At 37.1% G+C, this 19,285-nt stretch overlaps 1 protein-coding gene across 1 annotated transcript in view; it reads left to right on the top strand.

Moving 5' to 3' along the window:
• MED1 (mediator complex subunit 1) overlaps positions 1 to 18,542 on the top strand; it is a 35,369-nt gene extending 16,827 nt beyond the window's left edge. The window contains exons 10-17 of the mRNA XM_026679738.2: positions 59 to 148; positions 3,459 to 3,570; positions 3,790 to 3,914; positions 4,815 to 4,939; positions 7,867 to 8,068; positions 10,387 to 10,482; positions 10,813 to 10,918; positions 12,652 to 18,542. Coding sequence (XP_026535523.1) covers positions 59 to 148; positions 3,459 to 3,570; positions 3,790 to 3,914; positions 4,815 to 4,939; positions 7,867 to 8,068; positions 10,387 to 10,482; positions 10,813 to 10,918; positions 12,652 to 15,913 — 4,118 coding nt within the window. The 3' untranslated portion in view covers positions 15,914 to 18,542. The remainder of the gene's footprint in view (positions 1 to 58; positions 149 to 3,458; positions 3,571 to 3,789; positions 3,915 to 4,814; positions 4,940 to 7,866; positions 8,069 to 10,386; positions 10,483 to 10,812; positions 10,919 to 12,651) is intronic.
• Positions 18,543 to 19,285: the final 743 nt, after the last annotated feature.

Raw genomic sequence — 19,285 nt, 5'->3', positions numbered from 1 at the left:
CTTGTTTTTTTACTCTTCTATTCTTGTTTTTCCATTAAAAAAAACCTGCTTATTTCAGGTCACCTGATGAATCTGAAGTATTATGTTTCTCCTTATGATTTATTTGAAGAAGGCACTGGAGCTCCCATCATTCTGAATGAGAATAATGGTATGTTATTCTTGCATAGTATTGGCCATCATGCACTGATTTTCTGAATTGGGCATTCTAGGATGCTGGATTGTTTTAAATCTTCTCTTTGAATATCCTTAATAGCAGTAAGGCAGATTAACACTTAGGTATGCAGTATTCATATTTAATAAAGATAGCTAAAGTAAAGAACTCAAATAAAAAAACTTGTAGAGGCCTCTTGCAGCCATTATGTGATAATTATTGATAAAATTAATGCATTATGAAACTCAAAGTTTAAATCATGGGTGTCCAATCTTTTGATTTGCCTGGGCCACACTGGGTGAAGAGGAATTGTCTTGGGCCACATATACAGTCTATAATATAGTTAATGTATATAAACCATATAGTTTATGATCTTGTGGGGCCACATTGCTAGCTGACCAGGGTTGCACTTGGGCCATGGGAGATGGGTTGGACACACCTGGTCTAAGTGATGGGACTGTGAAATGACTGTGCTACCTGGATCACAGATATATCCTCAACCTGAGAAATAGCCTGAAGTGCTGTGCTCTCTTCATAGAGATAACTTGTTCCAACTCATTTCTGATTTTCAGAATAACTAGAATAACTCTGCTTGCTCATAGTCTAGCAAAGAAAAAACATAAATATTTAATCACATTTATAAAGTGTACAAAATTTAATAGAACTTCCAGGATTTATGAGTTCCATGGTGTTTTGATTGCAGCAACCCAATAACTAACCCAATAACCATATTGTAACCCTTTGCCAATGCAATTTGACAAGAGGACACATCCATATATCTTAAGTTTTCACAAGTATTTATATGTATGGTATTCAGCTTTGTTCGGGTATTTTCCCACATCATTACAGTTGTGCTTTTAAAGTTGTAGCGACATTTCGGCAGAATCTCATCTGCCATCATCGGGCTTGTGTATTGTGTTTGTCTGTGAGTCAAGCTTTCACAGCCCTTTCTGTTTTAAATTTGGTGCTAGCCTACTGCTGGCACCCAGATGAAACCTAGCTTCCTAATAAATGATAGCCGTCTGTTTACCTGAAGCCAAGTCACACTAAAAGCCTCCAATACAGGAAACACAATGTTGCCAGCCAATCAAGACAAAAAAAGGCTACAAAACAGACAGAAGATATTAGAAACACCAATCAAGCAGAACACAGCAAACTCCAAGACCAATAAACACAGACCAAGACTCCCAACCAATCAGGATGAAGAAAAAACCATTCTGGTACAGCAATAGGCTAGCACCAAATTTAAAACAGAAACAGCTGTGAAAGCCTGACTCACAGACAAACACAATACAGAAGCCTGATGATGGCAGATGAGATTCTGCCGAAACGTTGCTACAACTTTAAAAGCACAACTATAATGACGTAGGAAAATACCCAAACAAAGCTGAATAACACACAAACACACACACACACACACACAAAATAAAATTGGAGGAGCATTGAAATAGATAAAAGCCAAGAAGAAGGCAGATATAAAATTGATATTTCGTTTAAAATAGTTTACGGAGCAAAAAAGTAGTAAGCAATGAATTATTTTCTACAGGGATTATTCTGGAGAAATTATTAATGATTAAGTAAAATGTACGTACAAATGAAAAATCATTGTCTTCCAACAAAAAATGTGACATGGAGGATGGAAAAAGAGAATGAAAAATATATAAACAAAGTGAGAAAGGATTAAATTGAAGTGATAGAGAAAATGTTTAGTTATTTGGAAAAAAACATGCAGACACATAAGAATACATAATTCAAGATGAGAAGGATATGCAAACACAATCACCTTTCACCAAAAGCAGAGGTTGAACCAACAATCATAGAGGCTCCTGTGGGATGCATTGATCTCTTAAACAGTATTACACCTCCCAAAATATTTGGGGAACAAAGATTGTGAAAATCTTTCCCCCTTTGCAATGCAAGTTATTGCCTTACCAAACAAATGCACTGAACTTCTGAAATATATCTTTTACACAGAATCCCAGAGAGGACTTTGAATCAGAGATACCTCTTTAAAAGTTAAAAATGATCTTGAATTTCTTCATTCAGTGTCAAATGCATGATTTATATTGAGATGGAGCCGGGGTGGGCTGCTACCAGTTTGCCTCAATTTGGGTGAACCCATACTGAACTGGTAGCTAATTTTAAGGCAGTTTCAGTGAAATCCCATCCCTGGCTGGCCCCTCCCCTCCCAGGAGTCCCCAAGCAGCCTGTTTTGGATCCCAGGTAAGTACAGGGCCCGCACAGAGGCTCAGGGAGGGCGAAAAACAGTCTTACGGAAGAGGGCCTCCAGAGCCCAGGGAGGCTGTTTTTGCCCTCCCAGAGACTCGAGGAAAGCCTCCGGAGCCCGGGGAGGGTGAAAATGCACCCCCACCTCCGCCATGGTGTAGGAGCCTGGCTAAGCTATGCCCACCATTGGCCATGCCCACCCAGCAACTCGGCAGAGAACTGGTTGCTAAATTTTTTGAATCCCACCTCTGGATGAAGCACAATACTGGCATTCAAGAAAGTCTTAGGTGAGATAATCTTACATGTTAAATTGCTGCCAGTTAATTTTCAAGTTAATTTGGACAGTTATTAAAGAGTAAATGGCCAAGGCCCAAACATAAATCATTGCCCTTCATTTTGCCACCATCTCTTGCTACTCATGCCCATATTCCCTTCAAGTAGATTGTTGATTCCATTACAGATACTAAAGCAAAAAGAATGTATATGCTTTAATATATGAGAAACTGTTCTGTGGTTAGAGTCCCTTTCTTAAACTCTGAAAACTGGAAGGAGTGCGTCAGTGACATTTGTTCCTATTTTCAGAGCCTAATAGATATCTTTAAATGACATCGTTGACAGGGTAAGAACCCTAGAAAGGACATAGCTGGAATGTTTGGTTTTAAATAAACTCTTGGGTTGTGAGAGCAGGCTTGGAGAATCCCATACAACCTTACAAATTTGCCAATGATGCTTAAAACTTTGAGAATAAGTAGGAAAAAGGCATTATTTATTAAATGTACAGGCTCCTGACTTCCAGTAAAAGAACATATATCAAGAATCTGCCATAAAAAGAAATTGTACTTCCAGTTCATGGGAGAACACAGGATTTAAAGCTTGCCTGCAGTGGGCAGGTCTTAATTTGTATACAGCAGCCTTTGGGATGTTAAAAGTCATTACTCACTCAAGAATGCCCTCCATTATCAAAAGAACATCGATCACAAATCTGTTTTCTGTATAACAGTGCATTATGTTGATCACAAGTTATGTAGTGTCTAGCATTAAACTGTTTGAAAAATTGTACCTTTTTCTCCTTTCCTTTCAGTTCCTCGTTACCTAGGCATGAATGTATGTGTTACAATTGAGGGAACCTTAACTATGAATAAACTTCCAATTGCCCCTCTGATTATGGGGACTCACCCTGTTGATAACAAAGGGTAAGAAAAAAGCAACACTTGAATGCTCATTAATGTTCTATAGGACAAGGTCATTTTGGTCCCTTTTTTTGCACATTTCCCATTATATTCTTTTTAATGAATAAAATAGTGAGTTAAGATGCTCTTTCCCTACACATGTAATCAATCATCTCTTCTGTGGTCTTCGGTCACTAAAAACAATCTGATTATCAAATATTTTTTTCTTTTCTTTTTTTTCAGGACGCCCTCATTCTCCTCAGTTACCAGTGCCAATAGTGTTGATTTTCCAGCTTGCTTCTTTTTGAAATTTCCAAAACCTGTTCCTGTTTCACAGGCTTTCATTCAGAAACTTCAGAACTGCACTGGTAATAACGTTTGATAAATTCTTGCAAGAATTTTGTGGACATTAATGTATTTTTTTCAGTGGTACCTTCTGTCATTAGATGGCAGCAAAGTAGCTTTTTAAAAATGCATTCTTATTCTTTTTCACAAGACTTTTCCATGAACCTAATTAGAAGCAATCCTAATTTCTGCTGCTGAAATTCTATTTTTTTAAGCCAAGCAAATGTTGTATATTTGTCATTATAAATAAACATGGAAATATATCATAGTCTGGGAAAGGGTAGCATCTCAGAGTAAGGTTGCACAGAGTTTTGTGGTAATAAATATGCTTCATCTTTTTCTTTGCTCTCCCCACTCATTTTCCCCTGCCCTTGCAAGTTACCCATAGCTACTTTCAATACTTTATCCCTTTTTCTTCCTCCTATGCGGACAAAACAAAATTTATATATATTTTAAAATATAAATTTGATTATTCACAACTATTTTAGCTCTCCTGTAGTTCTACAAGTACACCTTCAGCCTCCAATTCAAACCAGAGATATTATTCTAAAATACTTAATTAACATGTTGGGAGATGAATGAGGAAAAATTTGATTGGGGAAAGGCACAGGTTTTGATGATTATACCTTTTTATCTCCCAAGAGTGGTACTCTCTCTGTGGACCATGTTAATTTTTAGGTTGGCTTTATTATGTAAGTAATGATACAATCCTTGACTTCCAGTTGCCAAATGGGAATGTATTTGTGTATTAAATATTTGTGGTGTCTGGGAAGATAATTATGGCAATTCCATAATGCAGTCTCCCTCCTTGGAGAAACTGCAGAATTGCACTAAACAATGCAATATTCCCTCAACTGCAATGTAATAACAGCTGTTCTTTAGTTAAATCTCTGGGGCTGATAATATTTTCTTATTATTTCTAGGCATCCCGCTGTTTGACACTCCTCCAACATATGTCCCATTATATGAGCTCATCACACAGTTTGAGCTATCCAAGGAGGAGGAGGAAGATCCTTGTCCATTGCACCACACCATGCGCTTTTATGCTGTAAGTTATCAAGAGAGAGTAACATATGAACTAGGCAAGTTCTAAGTATAGAATTTTCTGAAAACCAGAACAATGTTAATACATAGTGCTATAAATATAGTTGTGTTTTATTATGTAATGTCTTTAACTTTAAACTGAGAATTTCCTTACTATTTAACTGATAAATCATATTTTGATTTGAGATTCAAGTACAGTCAATCTACAGGTTACAATCCTAATTGGGACCAGAATTTCCACCACTAAGCAAAGTTAAGGAAAACATCACATAACTATGGCACTTAGCAAAGGCAGCTCTGCCAATTCAGCTTGTGATTGTTAGGCTAGGACCATGCAGTTGTTAGGCTAGCTAGGACTTCAAACTGTCTGCCCTTTTGGCCACCTTTCATAGCATTGGGGTGGATGGGTGTACAGCAGCAGAATACAGCAGCCTCTTATCTTGACCATGCTTGCAGGCCAAGGTCATAGATTGGGGGAGTAGGCTGATGGGAGGGGGAGTTGAAATGTAGGCATTTTGCACAGGGCAAGAAAACGTGACCACAGGATGCTGCAATAATTTTAAATGTGGATCAGTCACTAAGCACTCAGTTTTGATCACATGACTAGGAATGCTGCAGTGGCCATAACTTTGATGACCTGTTGTAAGTCCATTCTTTCAGTGCAGTCATCATTTTGAATGATGTTAAACAAATGGACATAACCCAGGGACTGCCTGTAGGCTAATTTCTTTTCCTATCTTCTCTCTTTTTCTTTTTTCCTTTTATTTTCACCATTCTGTGAATTAATCTTCTTAAGTTATTCTAAATATGCCTATTTAGAAGTAGTGTTAGAATAACTTTATTGTCACTTTAAATACACACTAATCAGCATAAATTAAAATGAAATTTTGTTCTTTACAGCACTCAGAGGGACACCACCTCCAATATACATTCCAATATACACTACATAAATATAAATAAATAAATAAATATGCATATACCCACATATATTATCCTTCCCTTGGAGTAAGCTCCATAGAATTCAGTAGGGTTTCTTCTCATTGATGTATATGGGGCTAATTGTGAATTTCTCTATACTGTCCATTTTTATGTGAAAGAATAATAATGCCTCCATTTTGGTGGTTCAGAGCATATCTGAAAAATCCTTTTTTTTTTTAAGATAAGAGTTTGTTTTGTGTCTATGGAGATTCTCAGTCATCCAGGTCATGGTTGTCCCAAAGATGCTTTTTCAAAAAGGCAACTGGACTTTCTAGTTTTTCTTTGAAGACGTTTCACTTCTTTGAAGAAGCTTCTTGGATGAGAAGGGAAATGTCTTCAAAGAAAAACCAGAAAGTCCAGTTGTCTCTTTAAAAAGTACCTTTGTGATAGTTTGTTTTGTATTTTATTTGCTTTTTTCTTAATCCACAGAATTATCTATTTTATGTACCTGGGAAGTATCTAGAGAGCATTATATACACTACCCTCTTTGAATGGTAGTTTCAATTTCATACTATTACAGATGTTACCAGTTAGGTTTTCTATTCCAGGGAACAAAGATCAGTAGGTCTGTAACATATTTCTGCATTTTAAAGACCTTCAGTGCTCAAGCAATATAGAGAAAATATGCTTTCCAAATGGGAATAGTTACAAGAAAATAGAAACCGTTAAGGACATTTTTTTTTCTTCCTTCATCACATTCTTGTTGACATAACATTTTCTTGTTATAATACTATGATATAACATTGACATAACGAAGATAAGAAAACTTATCCTACAATATCTTTTTTTTTTTAATTCAAGCCATGCATTTTTATGTTGTATTTCTATAAATTTCCAAGGGATTCTATAAACCATCTTCCACTTTCTGTTTTAGGGGGTTTTATTCTAACGTCCTCTCTTTGTCACTTCTGTCAACAGCCATTTTGAAAGCTTGTAACTCTTAGATGTCTTTTAAGATTAAAAAAAAAAGTTTGGTTCTTCATTTATAATGTGCCAAATTCTGTTTACAATACTTAGTTGAACCTTATTTTTTAATAAGCCTTTTTCTTGCCAGATAAGTAGTATACAATCTAAATTACAATTAAAAAGTATATCATTTTTTGATGTCACATTATTTACCTGGGATGGAAATTAAAGGGTAATAATTCCTTTATGTCATGGGCAAACCTAGAAAAAAACATTTTCTTAACTCTGTTGGATTTAAAGCATTATATCTATATCAATTTTTTCCCGGAAGAGTCTGTTAACATTTAATATATTAGGTGTTAATTTTATTTTTAAATGTCTATAAAAAGTAATAAATCAGAATGTTATCCTTGTACTGTATAAGAACATACCATAAGTAAACTCTGTAAGGTTGCCTAAACAAAGTGGTCAAATGTGGATTAAAGCAGTCTTTTGCCATCTTTTGCAGGTAATTTTAAATTAGAATTTTTGTAATCATCCCCAATAATTGATACTGATATCTAAGATTGATATGAGTGGAATATTTGCTGAATTTAGAAAGGATGCTTTCACTGTTATTATTTTGTCCCATGTTATTAAAAGGAAAAAAAGTTTGTTACTATATACATTCCAGGATTAGGTAGTTCACTATTGGAACACATCTCCTTTACTCCAGTAAACACATACAGATATTAGATATTGTAAACGATGCATGCTAAGTATCTGAATGGTCCCAATATGATTAGTTTGGTATATTTTCTTCGTAAGATACTTTGAATTTTGGGAAACAGTATAAATATTTTTAAAAGTATAACTTTCCCCTGGATAAAATCTACCGTATCTATATTGTCACTAGGAATTGAAACAACTTTGTGTCACATAATCAATAAACTTTTGCCTTAAAAGGTGATTCAGTTCACCTTTGTAAGGCTACTCCTTATAAAGGCATTTGCTTTGTAATATTCCCCCCTGCTTTATGTATATGTGTTCATGTATTTCAAATTCCAGGCCTTGCCAGGACAACAGCATTGTTATTTCCTCAACAAAGATGCCCCATTGCCAGATGGACGAAGCCTTCAAGGAACACTGCTTAATAAGATTGCTTTCCACCATCCTAGTCGAGTGCCTCTCATTCTCAGTATGATCAGGCATCAGGTGGCCTACAATACACTAATAGGCAGCTGTGTCAAGCGAACTGTTTTAAAAGAAGGTGAGTACTACTGCTTCTTTAAAAAGGAAGCATCCAAAGAGCTTTTAAAAGGCACCTTTGTTACTGGCATTGTCAAGTTACGAACACACACACACACACACACACACACACTGATTTAAACATAAATATTATTTTTGTTTAATAAGCCACTTTAAAAAATCATGCCTGCTTATTTTACAGATTGTTCCAGAAAAATAGAAGATGCAAGTATGCTTTACTTCTGCATCTGTCATTCTGCTAGTCAACATACATTTCTAATAAACATGTTGTGATGCTGTTATATCCAGTACAGATAGTCCTCAACTTACTTCAGTTCATTTAGTAACAATTCAAAGGTATAACTACACTGAAGAAAGTGACTTATGACCATTTTTCACACTTACAACTGTTGCAGCATCCCCATGGTCACTTGATCAAAATTCAGACACAGGCACCTGATTCACATTTATGACAGTTGCAGTGTCCCAAGGTCATGTGATCACCTTTTGTGCCCTCCTGACAAGCAAAGTCAATCTGGGGAAGTCAAGTACATTTAACCATGTTACTAACAAATGCAGTGATTCACCTAAAACGTCTGTCGAAAGATCATAAAATGGGGGGGAACTCACTTAACTGTTTTGCTTAACAACAGAAATTTTAGTTAACTTGTGGGCATAAGTCAAGGACTACCTGTAATGTATTATCTGTATTTACATGCTATTGCGCATCTTTCGTCTCAAGAATTATAGTAGGTTGTATATCTATCTGAAAGAAAGACAAGTTCCAATATTGGATTTATAGACTTTATTTGGTTGTTTGATTTGATTTGGCAACATGCAACTCAAAAGTACTTGAAAATTTTAAAGTACAGGATTAGTACAAGCAGACATAAATTCGATTTTTAGACTTATTTTTTTCCAGATGAAACTAAATATATTTTGTAGCTAAAAATTTCTTTTTTACAAAAAATTGGGTAAGATCAGAACAGTATTGACATCGTGCCTTTAGACAATATTATTAGAAGGAATTTCAGTCATGATTTTGAATTCAGCCATGTTGAATTTAAAACTAATTTTCTATTAAATTTAATATATTAGTATTCTCCCAACATAGTATGTTTATGTCTTTGCTAGAGGCATGAAACGAGTACAGAATATGTTAGATACTTTGAGGAAATATTAAAAGTAAGATAAACGAAATCAGATTACAATTAGGAGAATTTGTTATGTCTCCTCCAAGGAATCCAGATTGGTGAATGTAAGATTTTTTTTCACTATAGACTTGCAGCAAATCTGTGAGATAGGTTAAGTTACAAATGGCAACATGTGGTGGTTAGGATATTTTTACACTGCAACTCTTGTCAGTCTCACATTGACCTTGATCTTGGCTAATATATAAATGAGAATCTCAGGTAAGAGCAAACAGCAGAAAAAACAGTTGCAATACTCCTACAGATACCTCTTTCATTCTCAAAGAGACTTCATTTCAGAATTGTTTTTAAAAATACTAGCTGTCTCTTTATCATCAGGAATGTTTCTTCTATCAAGATTAAATATATATTTCACTTTCATTTGCATATTGTTTCCAAGAGCAACTAAATTCAATAGGAACAGGCAGAGTACAAAGTAATAAAAGCCTAAAAATGGCAATAAAATATATAGTAGTTTATAAACACATAACAAATATGATTTAGGCAGCTATGATGAATCAATGAACTAAGCAGTTTTGTTCTATGCCAGGGACAAAGCAGCCTATCAGAAAGGGAGATAAATAAATGTGCAAACCTCTAAAGAAAGGAGCATTTGAAAAAAAAAAAAAAAGCATTTAATTCTAAAAGTGGATGCTCAGAAATAAGTTCCATTGGAATAAGTGAGCCTGAATAAATCACTAAATCCTAGTTAGCTGAGTTCTGTCTACGGGAGGAAAAAAAATCATTGTAGGGTCAATTAAAATAATAAACAGTGCAAAGATTTTCAGTTTTTCAGATCTCAACAAGCAAACAACAGTTAACACCAGTTAAAGTTCTGTCAGCAATATGGTTCTGTCATTCCCTAACACAAATTCTATTTGGGAAGATCTTTTATTAAATCAAATTTAAAGGCTCCCGGTTTACCTCTCTATGTTTTTTTAATGGGGACAACAAATTATCTGACCTTGCCTTCAAATCAATTTTCCCATGTCATAAATAAGTTGCAAATAAAAACATTAATGTCTCTTAGTTCCTTGACTTCCATTATAAGTGAATAGTGTTCTCTAGACCTTCAAAGGCTTATTGATATCCCTACTTAAAACAAATATTTTTCTTTTGGCTATATTACAAAGTTGTGTCCTTTTTTCAGATTCCCCTGGCATCCTGCAGTTTGAGGTCTGCCCCCTTTCTGACTCCTGCTTCAGTGTATCTTTTCAGCATCCTGTTAATGACTCCTTAGTTTGTGGTGAGTTGCAGGAAGGAGGAGGTTTGGGGCAAAATATATGTATAAACTGAGAGTCAGTTTGGTCTAGTGGCTAAAGCACTAGACTAGAAAGCAGTGGCCGTGAGTTCTAGTTCCACCTTAGCTATAAAAGCCAACTGGGTAACTGGGCTCAACTCATCTCACAAGGTTGTTAAGGGAGAAATTGGAGGAGGAAGGTATGTTGGATATGTTTGCTGCCTTGAGTTACTTGAAAAAATAATAAAGGCAGGATACAAATAAAAAAATAAACTGGCATTGGTTGAAAATTGAATTATTTTCAGTAACATTCTGTTTATGAATTCTGTCTTTCAGTGGTAATGGATGTACAAGATTCTACCCATGTGAACTGCAAATTGTATAAAGGGCTTTCTGATGCACTCATCTGTACAGATGATTTCATTGCAAAGGTTGTTCAAAGGTATGTCTGCTTAAACAAAAGAAAACTGAAGACTTGAAACCAGTAAAATATAAAAGTGATTATTCAGAGATATATTCAAATAGCTTTCTCCATAAATCCTTCTTTATTATTTTCCTGTTTGATACACTGCTATTTTTCGATGCTACTCCAATAGCAAAAAAGCTTCCCTCTATGCAACATTATTCTGAATTTACTTTGCCTAATTTTTTCAAAGCTATATAACAGTGGTGGCTAACCTTTTTCGGTTCCTGTGCCGAAAATTGCGCATGCGCGACCAGAAGGCAATGCATGCTCCCCCGTGCATGCACACGACACACACACACCCCACACACGCCGTGTATCTCTGCATATGCAAGTGCGATCTCCCTACGTGCCATGCGTCTCTGCATGTATGTGTGTCTTCCGCGCACCCCCTGCTCCCCACGCATGCGCGCCAGATACCCGACAATCAGCTATTGGGCGGCGGCGCACATACGCATGCACAGTGGGGCTCTTCCGGGTAACCTCTCGCGTGGCGGCAGCAGAAGTGGTTCTGCGTGCTACTTCCGGCACTTGTGCCATAGGTTCGCCATCACAGCTGTATAACAAGATTGGCTAAATTCATATATATTAAGATATAATGTACTTCATTTTGTTATGGCTTCACATAGTAAATCCAGGCAACATAGTTTGCAAGCAGTAGTTTATGGCTTCAAAGTATGTATGAATTGGGCCACTAGCTTGTCCAGTATATGATAGTGTACAGGTAGTCCTTGACTTACGAACACAACTGAGCCCAAAATTTCTGTTGCTAAGTGATATAGTTGTTAAGTGAGTTTTGTTCCATTTTACGACCTTTCTTGCCACAATTGTTAAGTGAATCATTGCAGTTAAGTTAGTAACATGATTATAAAATGAATCTATCTTTCTTTGACTTAACTTGTCAGAAGGTCGCAAAAGATGATCACATGACCCTAGGACACTGCAACCAACCAATATGAACCAGTTGCCAAGTGTCCGAATTTTGATCACATGACCATGGGAATGCTACATAGGTCATAAATGTGAAAAATGGTCATAAGTCATATTTTTAGTGCCATTGGAACTTTGAACAATCACCAAATGAATGGTTGTAAGTTGAAGACTGCCTATAACATACCTATGAACCTAATCAGATATAATCACTTTTATGTAGAAGAAAATGCGTATAACCCATGAGATCTTGATATCCCATATTTTTTTCTCATTCAGGATTAGCCAACTTATTTTAAAGCTAGGGAATACATTTATTATATTTTTGTCTAATTGCCTGCGAGAACCAAGAATTGTGGCAATTATGTTGTTATATTCCCCGTAGGGATAAGGCTGGAAGATTTACATCTTTCTTTGAATCAGAAACAATATGGAGAGTTAAAGTACATATAGTTCTTTACAACCATTCATTTAGTGACAATTCTATATTCAACAGCATAGAAATAAATGACCTACAATCAGTTTTCACATTTATGACTATCGTAGTAACCCTACAATCACATGATCAAAATTTGGGCAATTGGCAACCATGTTCTAAAGAAGAAAAAGTTAAGTGTGTATACTATTCATAAAGCATCTGAACTTGAATTATATTTGGTTAAAAAATGTATAGTTAGACCTACCGTTGTTGACATCTTTTGTGATAAGAGTAGTTGTGCTTTTCTGAGAAAATTATTAAATAGTAGGACTAAATGTGCTTTTTACAACATTGTATCTTGCAGGTGCATGTCAATTCCTGTGACTATGAGAGCGATAAGGAGGAAGGCAGAGACAATCCAAGCAGACACACCAGCTTTGTCCCTCATTGCTGAGACAGTTGAAGACATGGTGAAGAAGAATCTGCCTCCTGCAAGCAGCCCAGGATATGGCATGACTACTGGCAACAACCCAATGAGTGGCACCACCACCCCAACCAGTACTTTCCCTGGTGGCCCCATCTCCACTTTATTCAGTATGAGCATGGGCATCAAAGATCGGCATGATTCAGTGGGACATGGGGAGGACTTCAGCAAAGTGTCTCAGAACCCCATTCTTACAAGTTTGCTACAAATCACAGGAAATGTAGGCTCTACTATTGGCTCCAGTCCCACTCCTCCACACCACACACCTCCCCCTGTGTCATCTCCTGCAAGCAACACCAAAAATCATCCAATGCTTATGAATCTTTTGAAGGACAATGCTGCTCAAGATTTCTCAACTCTTTATGGAAGCAGTCCACTTGAGAGACAGAACTCTTCTTCTGGCTCTCCAAGGATGGAAATGGGACCAGGGGGCAATAAGCAAAAAAAGAAAAAATCACGTGTGCTAGTGGATAAACCAAAGCATCAAACTGAAGATGACTTTCAGAGAGAGCTGTTTTCTATGGATGTTGATTCCCAGAACCCCATATTTGATGTCAATATGACCACTGACACTTTAGATACTCCTCATATTACTCCAGCACCCAGTCAGTGCAGCACCCCTCCAACAACTTATCCACAATCTATACCTCATGCCCAACCCAGTATTCAGAGAATGGTCCGGCTCTCCAGTTCAGACAGCATTGGTGCTGATGTTACAGATATTCTTTCTGACATAGCAGAAGAAGCATCCAAACTGCCGAATACCAATGAAGATTGTCCTCCTATTGGGACACCAATAAGGGACTCATCCAGTTCTGGGCATTCACAAAGTGCCCTTTTTGATCCAGATGTTTTTCAGTCAAATAACAGTGAAAACCCATACACTGATCCAGCTGATTTGATTGCTGATGCTACTGTGAGCCCAAATAGTGACTCTTCAAATCAGTTCTTCCCAGATGGAGTTGACTTCAATCCTGATCTCCTGAACAGCCAGAGCCAAAGCGGTTTTGGAGAAGACTATTTTGATGATAGCAGCCAGAGCGGAGACGCTGATGACTTCAAGGGCTTTGCACCACAAACGATAAGTACTCTGGGTGTGCAAGTACTGGGGGGAGATGGAGGGGAGAGTAAGTTCAAGGCAAGCAGCCAAGCGGACACAGTCGACTTTAGTATTATCACTGCTACCAGCAAGGCTCTGGGAGCCTCTGATGTATTGGAACATCATAGTGGAAGCCAGAGCCCCTTACTGAGTATGGGAGAATTGGGGAAAGAAAAATCACAGAAGCGGGTCAAAGAGGGTAATGGAACTGGGAGTTCTTTAATGGGCCCTGGGCTGGATGGCAAGGGTGGAAAACGCAATCGCACCCCATCCAGTGATGGAAAGAGTAAAGAAAAGGTCCAGAAGCGGAGGAAGGTAGAGCCAGAAGGCAAATCTCCTTCTCATAGTACATCCACCAGACCTTTCACCCCACCAGCAAGCACAGGTGGCTCAAAATCTCCTGGAAGTTCAGGCAGGTCTCAAACACCCCCTGGGGTAGCTACTCCTCCCATCCCTAAAATCACCATCCAGATTCCCAAGGGAACAGTGACTGTTGGCAAACCTTCCCATGGGCAGTACACAAGCAGTGGCTCAGTCTCTTCTTTGAGCAGCAAAAGTCATCACAGTCATTCCTCCTCCTCTTCTTCGTCCTCCTCGTCATCGTCATCCTCTTCGTCTTCCTCCTCGACGTCAGGCAAAATAAAGAGCAGCAAGTCGGATGGGTCTTCGGGGTCCAAGATGAGCGGCAGCCTCTACTCAGGCCAAGGCAGCTCTGGTTCAGGTCAGTCCAAAAGCTCCACCCAATCAGTGGGCAAGCCCGGGTCCTCCCCCATCTCAAAACACGGCCTCAGCAGCGGCTCTGGAGGTACCAAGATCAAACCTCAAGGGAAGCCTTCATCGCTTATGAACCCTTCCATGAGTAAACCAAACATTTCTCCTTCTCATTCTAGACCCTCGGGCGGTTCTGACAAGCTGGCCTCTCCGATGAAACCTGTTCCAGGTACTCCCCCGTCATCTAAAGCAAAGTCCCCTATTAGTTCCGGTTCTGGAGGTTCACACATTCCTGGGACAGGATCAAGTTCAAGCATGAAGTCATCTTCAGGGATGGGATCTTCCAGTTCCATATCCCAGAAGCCTCCTCCTTCAAATTCTTCAATGGGATCTTCATCTTCCTTTTCATCTGGCAGCTCTTCCATGTCTTCATCTCAGAATCAACATGGGAGTTCCAAAGGCAAGTCTCCAAGCCGAAACAAAAAGCCATCTCTGACTGCTGTCATTGACAAACTCAAACATGGGGTTGTCACTAGTGGCCCCACAGGGGAAGATTCAGTGGATGGACAGATGGTCCAGAATTCCAGTTCATCAGGCCACTCCATGTCCTCTAAGCACAATCTGTCAGGAAATGAATTGCAGGGGAAACGAGAACGAAGTGACAAGGAGAAATCCAAAGTCCCTGCTTCAGGAGGTTCCACTGAATCTTCCAAGAAAGCATCTGATTCAAAGAGTGTTGGAAGCACTGGAGTGGCCAAAATCATCATCAGTAAACATGATGGCGGTTCTCCTAGTATTAAAGCCAAAGTTACCTTGCAGAAACCTGGGGAAGGAAGTGGGGATGGCTTAAGGCCTCAGATGTCATCTTCCAAAAATTATGGATCACCCCTGATAAGTGGATCAACTCCAAAACATGAGCGCTGTTCTCCTAGCCACAGTAAGTCACCTGCATATACACCCCAAAATATTGACAGTGAGAGTGAATCTGGATCATCTATAGCAGAAAAATCCTATCAGAATAGCCCCAGCTCTGATGATGGAGTTAGGCCTCTTCCAGAATATAGCTCAGAAAAGCATAAAAAACACAAAAAGGAAAAGAAGAAACTGAAAGATAAAGACCGTGACAGGGATCGTGACAAAGAGAGAGACAAAAAGAAATCTCACAACATAAAGCCAGAAAGCTGGTCTAAATCTCCCATCTCTTCAGAACAGTCCCTGTCTATGACAAGCAGTGCCATCCTTACATCAGATAGACCATCTAGGCCCAGCCCTGATTTCTTAATTGGGGAAGAAGATGATGATCTCATGGATGTTGCCCTGATAAGGAATTGAGAATATTTGTAAATTGTGTCGTGTGATATCTTTAATTTATGTTTTTTTTTTTAATAAATTTAAAATGTGAGCATGGGTTCAAGTAAATCAAACCTGATTTGGACAGCTAATGAGGTGTGTGTGTGTGTATGTGTATGAGAGAGAGAGAGAGAGAGATACACGGAGAGAGAGAGACACATCTATCTATATTGGAAACCTGTCTACCAAGAGCCTCTGCCACAAAAAAAAACCCTGTTTGGTTATAAATCTGTCACTTGTTCACAAGATTGCATTCCTTTAGGCAGAGGATGAACATTACCTTTTTAGTAGAAATAGATCTTCATTGCACCACTTTTTATATTTCTATTTGGTGCTTAATTTTAATCCTTTTTTAAATATTTAGAGCTTGGTTTTTATTATTCATATTGGGTAGAGATTTTCATTAACAGATTATTGGAAGGAATTTAGTGCCTGATATTTCTCTAGTTCTTTTAGGTGCTGATACATTTCTTTTTAAGAAAAAAAACACCCAATCTGATAAAAATTTACAGATAGCACCAACTTTGGCACTCATCCAAAAGGGTGAAGTATTTTGATATATATGTGTGTGTTATACCTATAAGGTAATTTGACTTTCTCTTCGTATTATAAAACTGAATTTTTAAAGAGTATCTGTGTTGAATTTTATGTCTGTTTTCTGTGTAACAGTTACACAGTAAAGATTATCATTTGATGAGAAGCAGAAAGGGATGGTTTTAGAAACTCTTGAACACAGAATTTAAATACTTCTGGTCTGTTTAATTTTGTATGTATATACAAACTACAAAGGAGAGACTTCTAATAGTAAGCATCATGTCCGTTTGCTTCAATGAGTATATTTTTTTAACATATACTGAGATAATATGAGTCCTCTTTGATGTATAAGCCACTCTAGAAATGTAATGTTCTTGATCATATAACAGGAGTCAATAGTACAGTATTTTAAAGAGTTGTGTTAGTTCCCAAGAGTTTGGCCAGCTCATTACCTCCTTTCATGTTAGCGGAATAACATTGAAAGCATCTAGGAAAAGCACCCTTGTTTGCACTGTTATATTTTGTCATAGGAAATGAACTGAGACTCCATAGACTTCCAATATTACATATGCATCTGTTTACCAATCAATACTTCCTGTCTTTTATATTTTAACACTAACATTTGCCCAGTATTTTGAAAAATTGCACAGCTCAGCACTCTATATGCATCTGGATTAGGCAATGGCAGTATATGGCCATATCTGTACTGATAGATTAAACTGTGGCCTTAGGACTATGCATTCTAAATAAATTGTTTTTTTTACAAGGTATTATCTGGTTAGTCTATCTATTCTTGGATTCTGTTTATTAATGAAATATGAGGCAGCTTTCATTTAATCTGGTATCCTACAAAATATAAATCCTTACATTTCCAGTCAGCTAATTAAGAAATCTGATAGCTTAGCCTTACACTTCTGGCAGTGCCAGCTTGGATAATGCTGCTCTAAGATACAATGGAGATAACACTAACTGTACTTTCTTTGTATTGCATTCTTGCTTTCTTGTTTTTCAAATTTAGAGCAAGTTACATTATTGTGTCCTTACAGGTGGTTAATTGAATTGCACACAAAATCTATGAAATAGTAAGAATTATTTAACTGATATTCCTTATATAGCACCATATTACAGACATGCAATTTTTTATTGGTCAGGTTGTCATGTGTTCAATTTCTATAGTATTTTTAATTGAAATGCAAAGTTCTAAATAACAGCAGCATAGGATTTTCAAAAGCAAAGCTTCATGAAAAGCTTGCTATAATTCCAGACATAGTATCATATATAGAGAATAGAGATTCTCTGTCATTTGCAAGAATTTTTGAAAATATCAATGGTAATAAGCAAACATAAATACACCGGTTCTTTAAATCAGGATCTCCAACCCCCGGCCCCCAGCCTGTTTGTAACTGGGCTTCACAAGCAGTGTGCAAGCAAGACCAGCTCCACATGCACAAGTGGTGGACCTGCACACAAGTGCACTTGCTGCGCTGCTTGCAGAGAAACATTGTCGCCACTGCCTGTCCTCAAAGCCAGAAAGGTTGGGGACCAGTGCTTTAAATATTATTGTGTCTGTCTTTCAGTGAAGATATAACAGTATTGGCTCTAGATCCATTTTATCAGTTGGCATTAAAACCAGTATGCTGTCAGAGTCATATATTCCCCTTATATATTGAGTTGCCCAAACATGTGGCACATAATAGGATTTTCTTTTTTTCTTTTGTATATGTTAGATTGAACCAATGTGTTAACTCTAGAGTTTGCTATCACATGATTAAAAAGAATAATTTTCAAAAGAATTTACTTATTCACAATATTTCAAATCCCTCAGTATTGTCAAACCAAACATTAAGAAATTAAGAGGAGAGCTACATGTTTAAATCTCAATTGCAGCATCTTACAGATTGCTTTTTTTTCATGTAAATATATGACTTTTACTTTCACTGTATGAACAATTTGTATAAAGCCTGCTTCCCATGACAGGTGGTTAAGGAATATATTGTATAGTAATGTTTTAGCTTCTTGAAAAGTATTTTAAACTATATGTTGGGTTTTACATATAAATAAATTTGTTTGGTAGAAATATTTGCCTCGTTTTGATTATTGCATTTTTAATATCATTTTCTATGCGGAGGAAATTCTGATTATTAAATGCTATTTTGGAAAGTCTTGAAATCCTGACATAACTATAATATCTAAAATTAACTGGAAAGTGTAAATAATTGTAGTGTAATAGTGTAATAATTCTTATCCCCATCAATAATTGTACACAATATAATTGCAAATGCTACTTCCTTTGATTATTTTGGGGGGGGGGGGGTTTCATGGCAATAACATAAGATTTAATGCAGTAAAAACCATTTGTCTATCCTTTTTTTGTTCCTTCATTTTTGCTCTTTTGTTCCTGAAGACTTCATTATTAGTTTTATTTATTTTTATTTATTTATTTGATTTGTCCGCTTGTTATCTTTTTTATATCTACTATGGATTTGGAGGTATACCCACTGGTCAATTTTAAATCCTCGCTCTTGTAATTCTTGTCATGTTTTCAGTTTTCCTTGTGAATCTAATAAGTCTTTGTATTTAATCATTTTTGTGATGTCCAAATTGTTGGGATGAACCATTGCCTCCATTGTCGACAGCCAAATCGGTACTTTTAAGTAGTGTTTTTTCCGTACTTTTTTCCAATTGGTTAGTAGTGAATCTCTAATTAGGTGTCTATGAAAATATGACTGATTGGGTTTCCCCACATCCCACAAGAAGGCGTGCCAACCTCTCTGCAAATCGTGACCTTCTAATAATAGTGTTCTTTTGTTAAGTAAGTTC

This window comes from Notechis scutatus, chromosome Z, assembly GCF_049901735.1.
Source record: "Notechis scutatus isolate UNSWTSFEM ecotype Mainland chromosome Z, rNotScu1.2, whole genome shotgun sequence".
Lineage (NCBI taxonomy): Eukaryota > Metazoa > Chordata > Lepidosauria > Squamata > Elapidae > Notechis > Notechis scutatus.
This window is presented reverse-complemented; position numbering and strand designations above follow the sequence as displayed.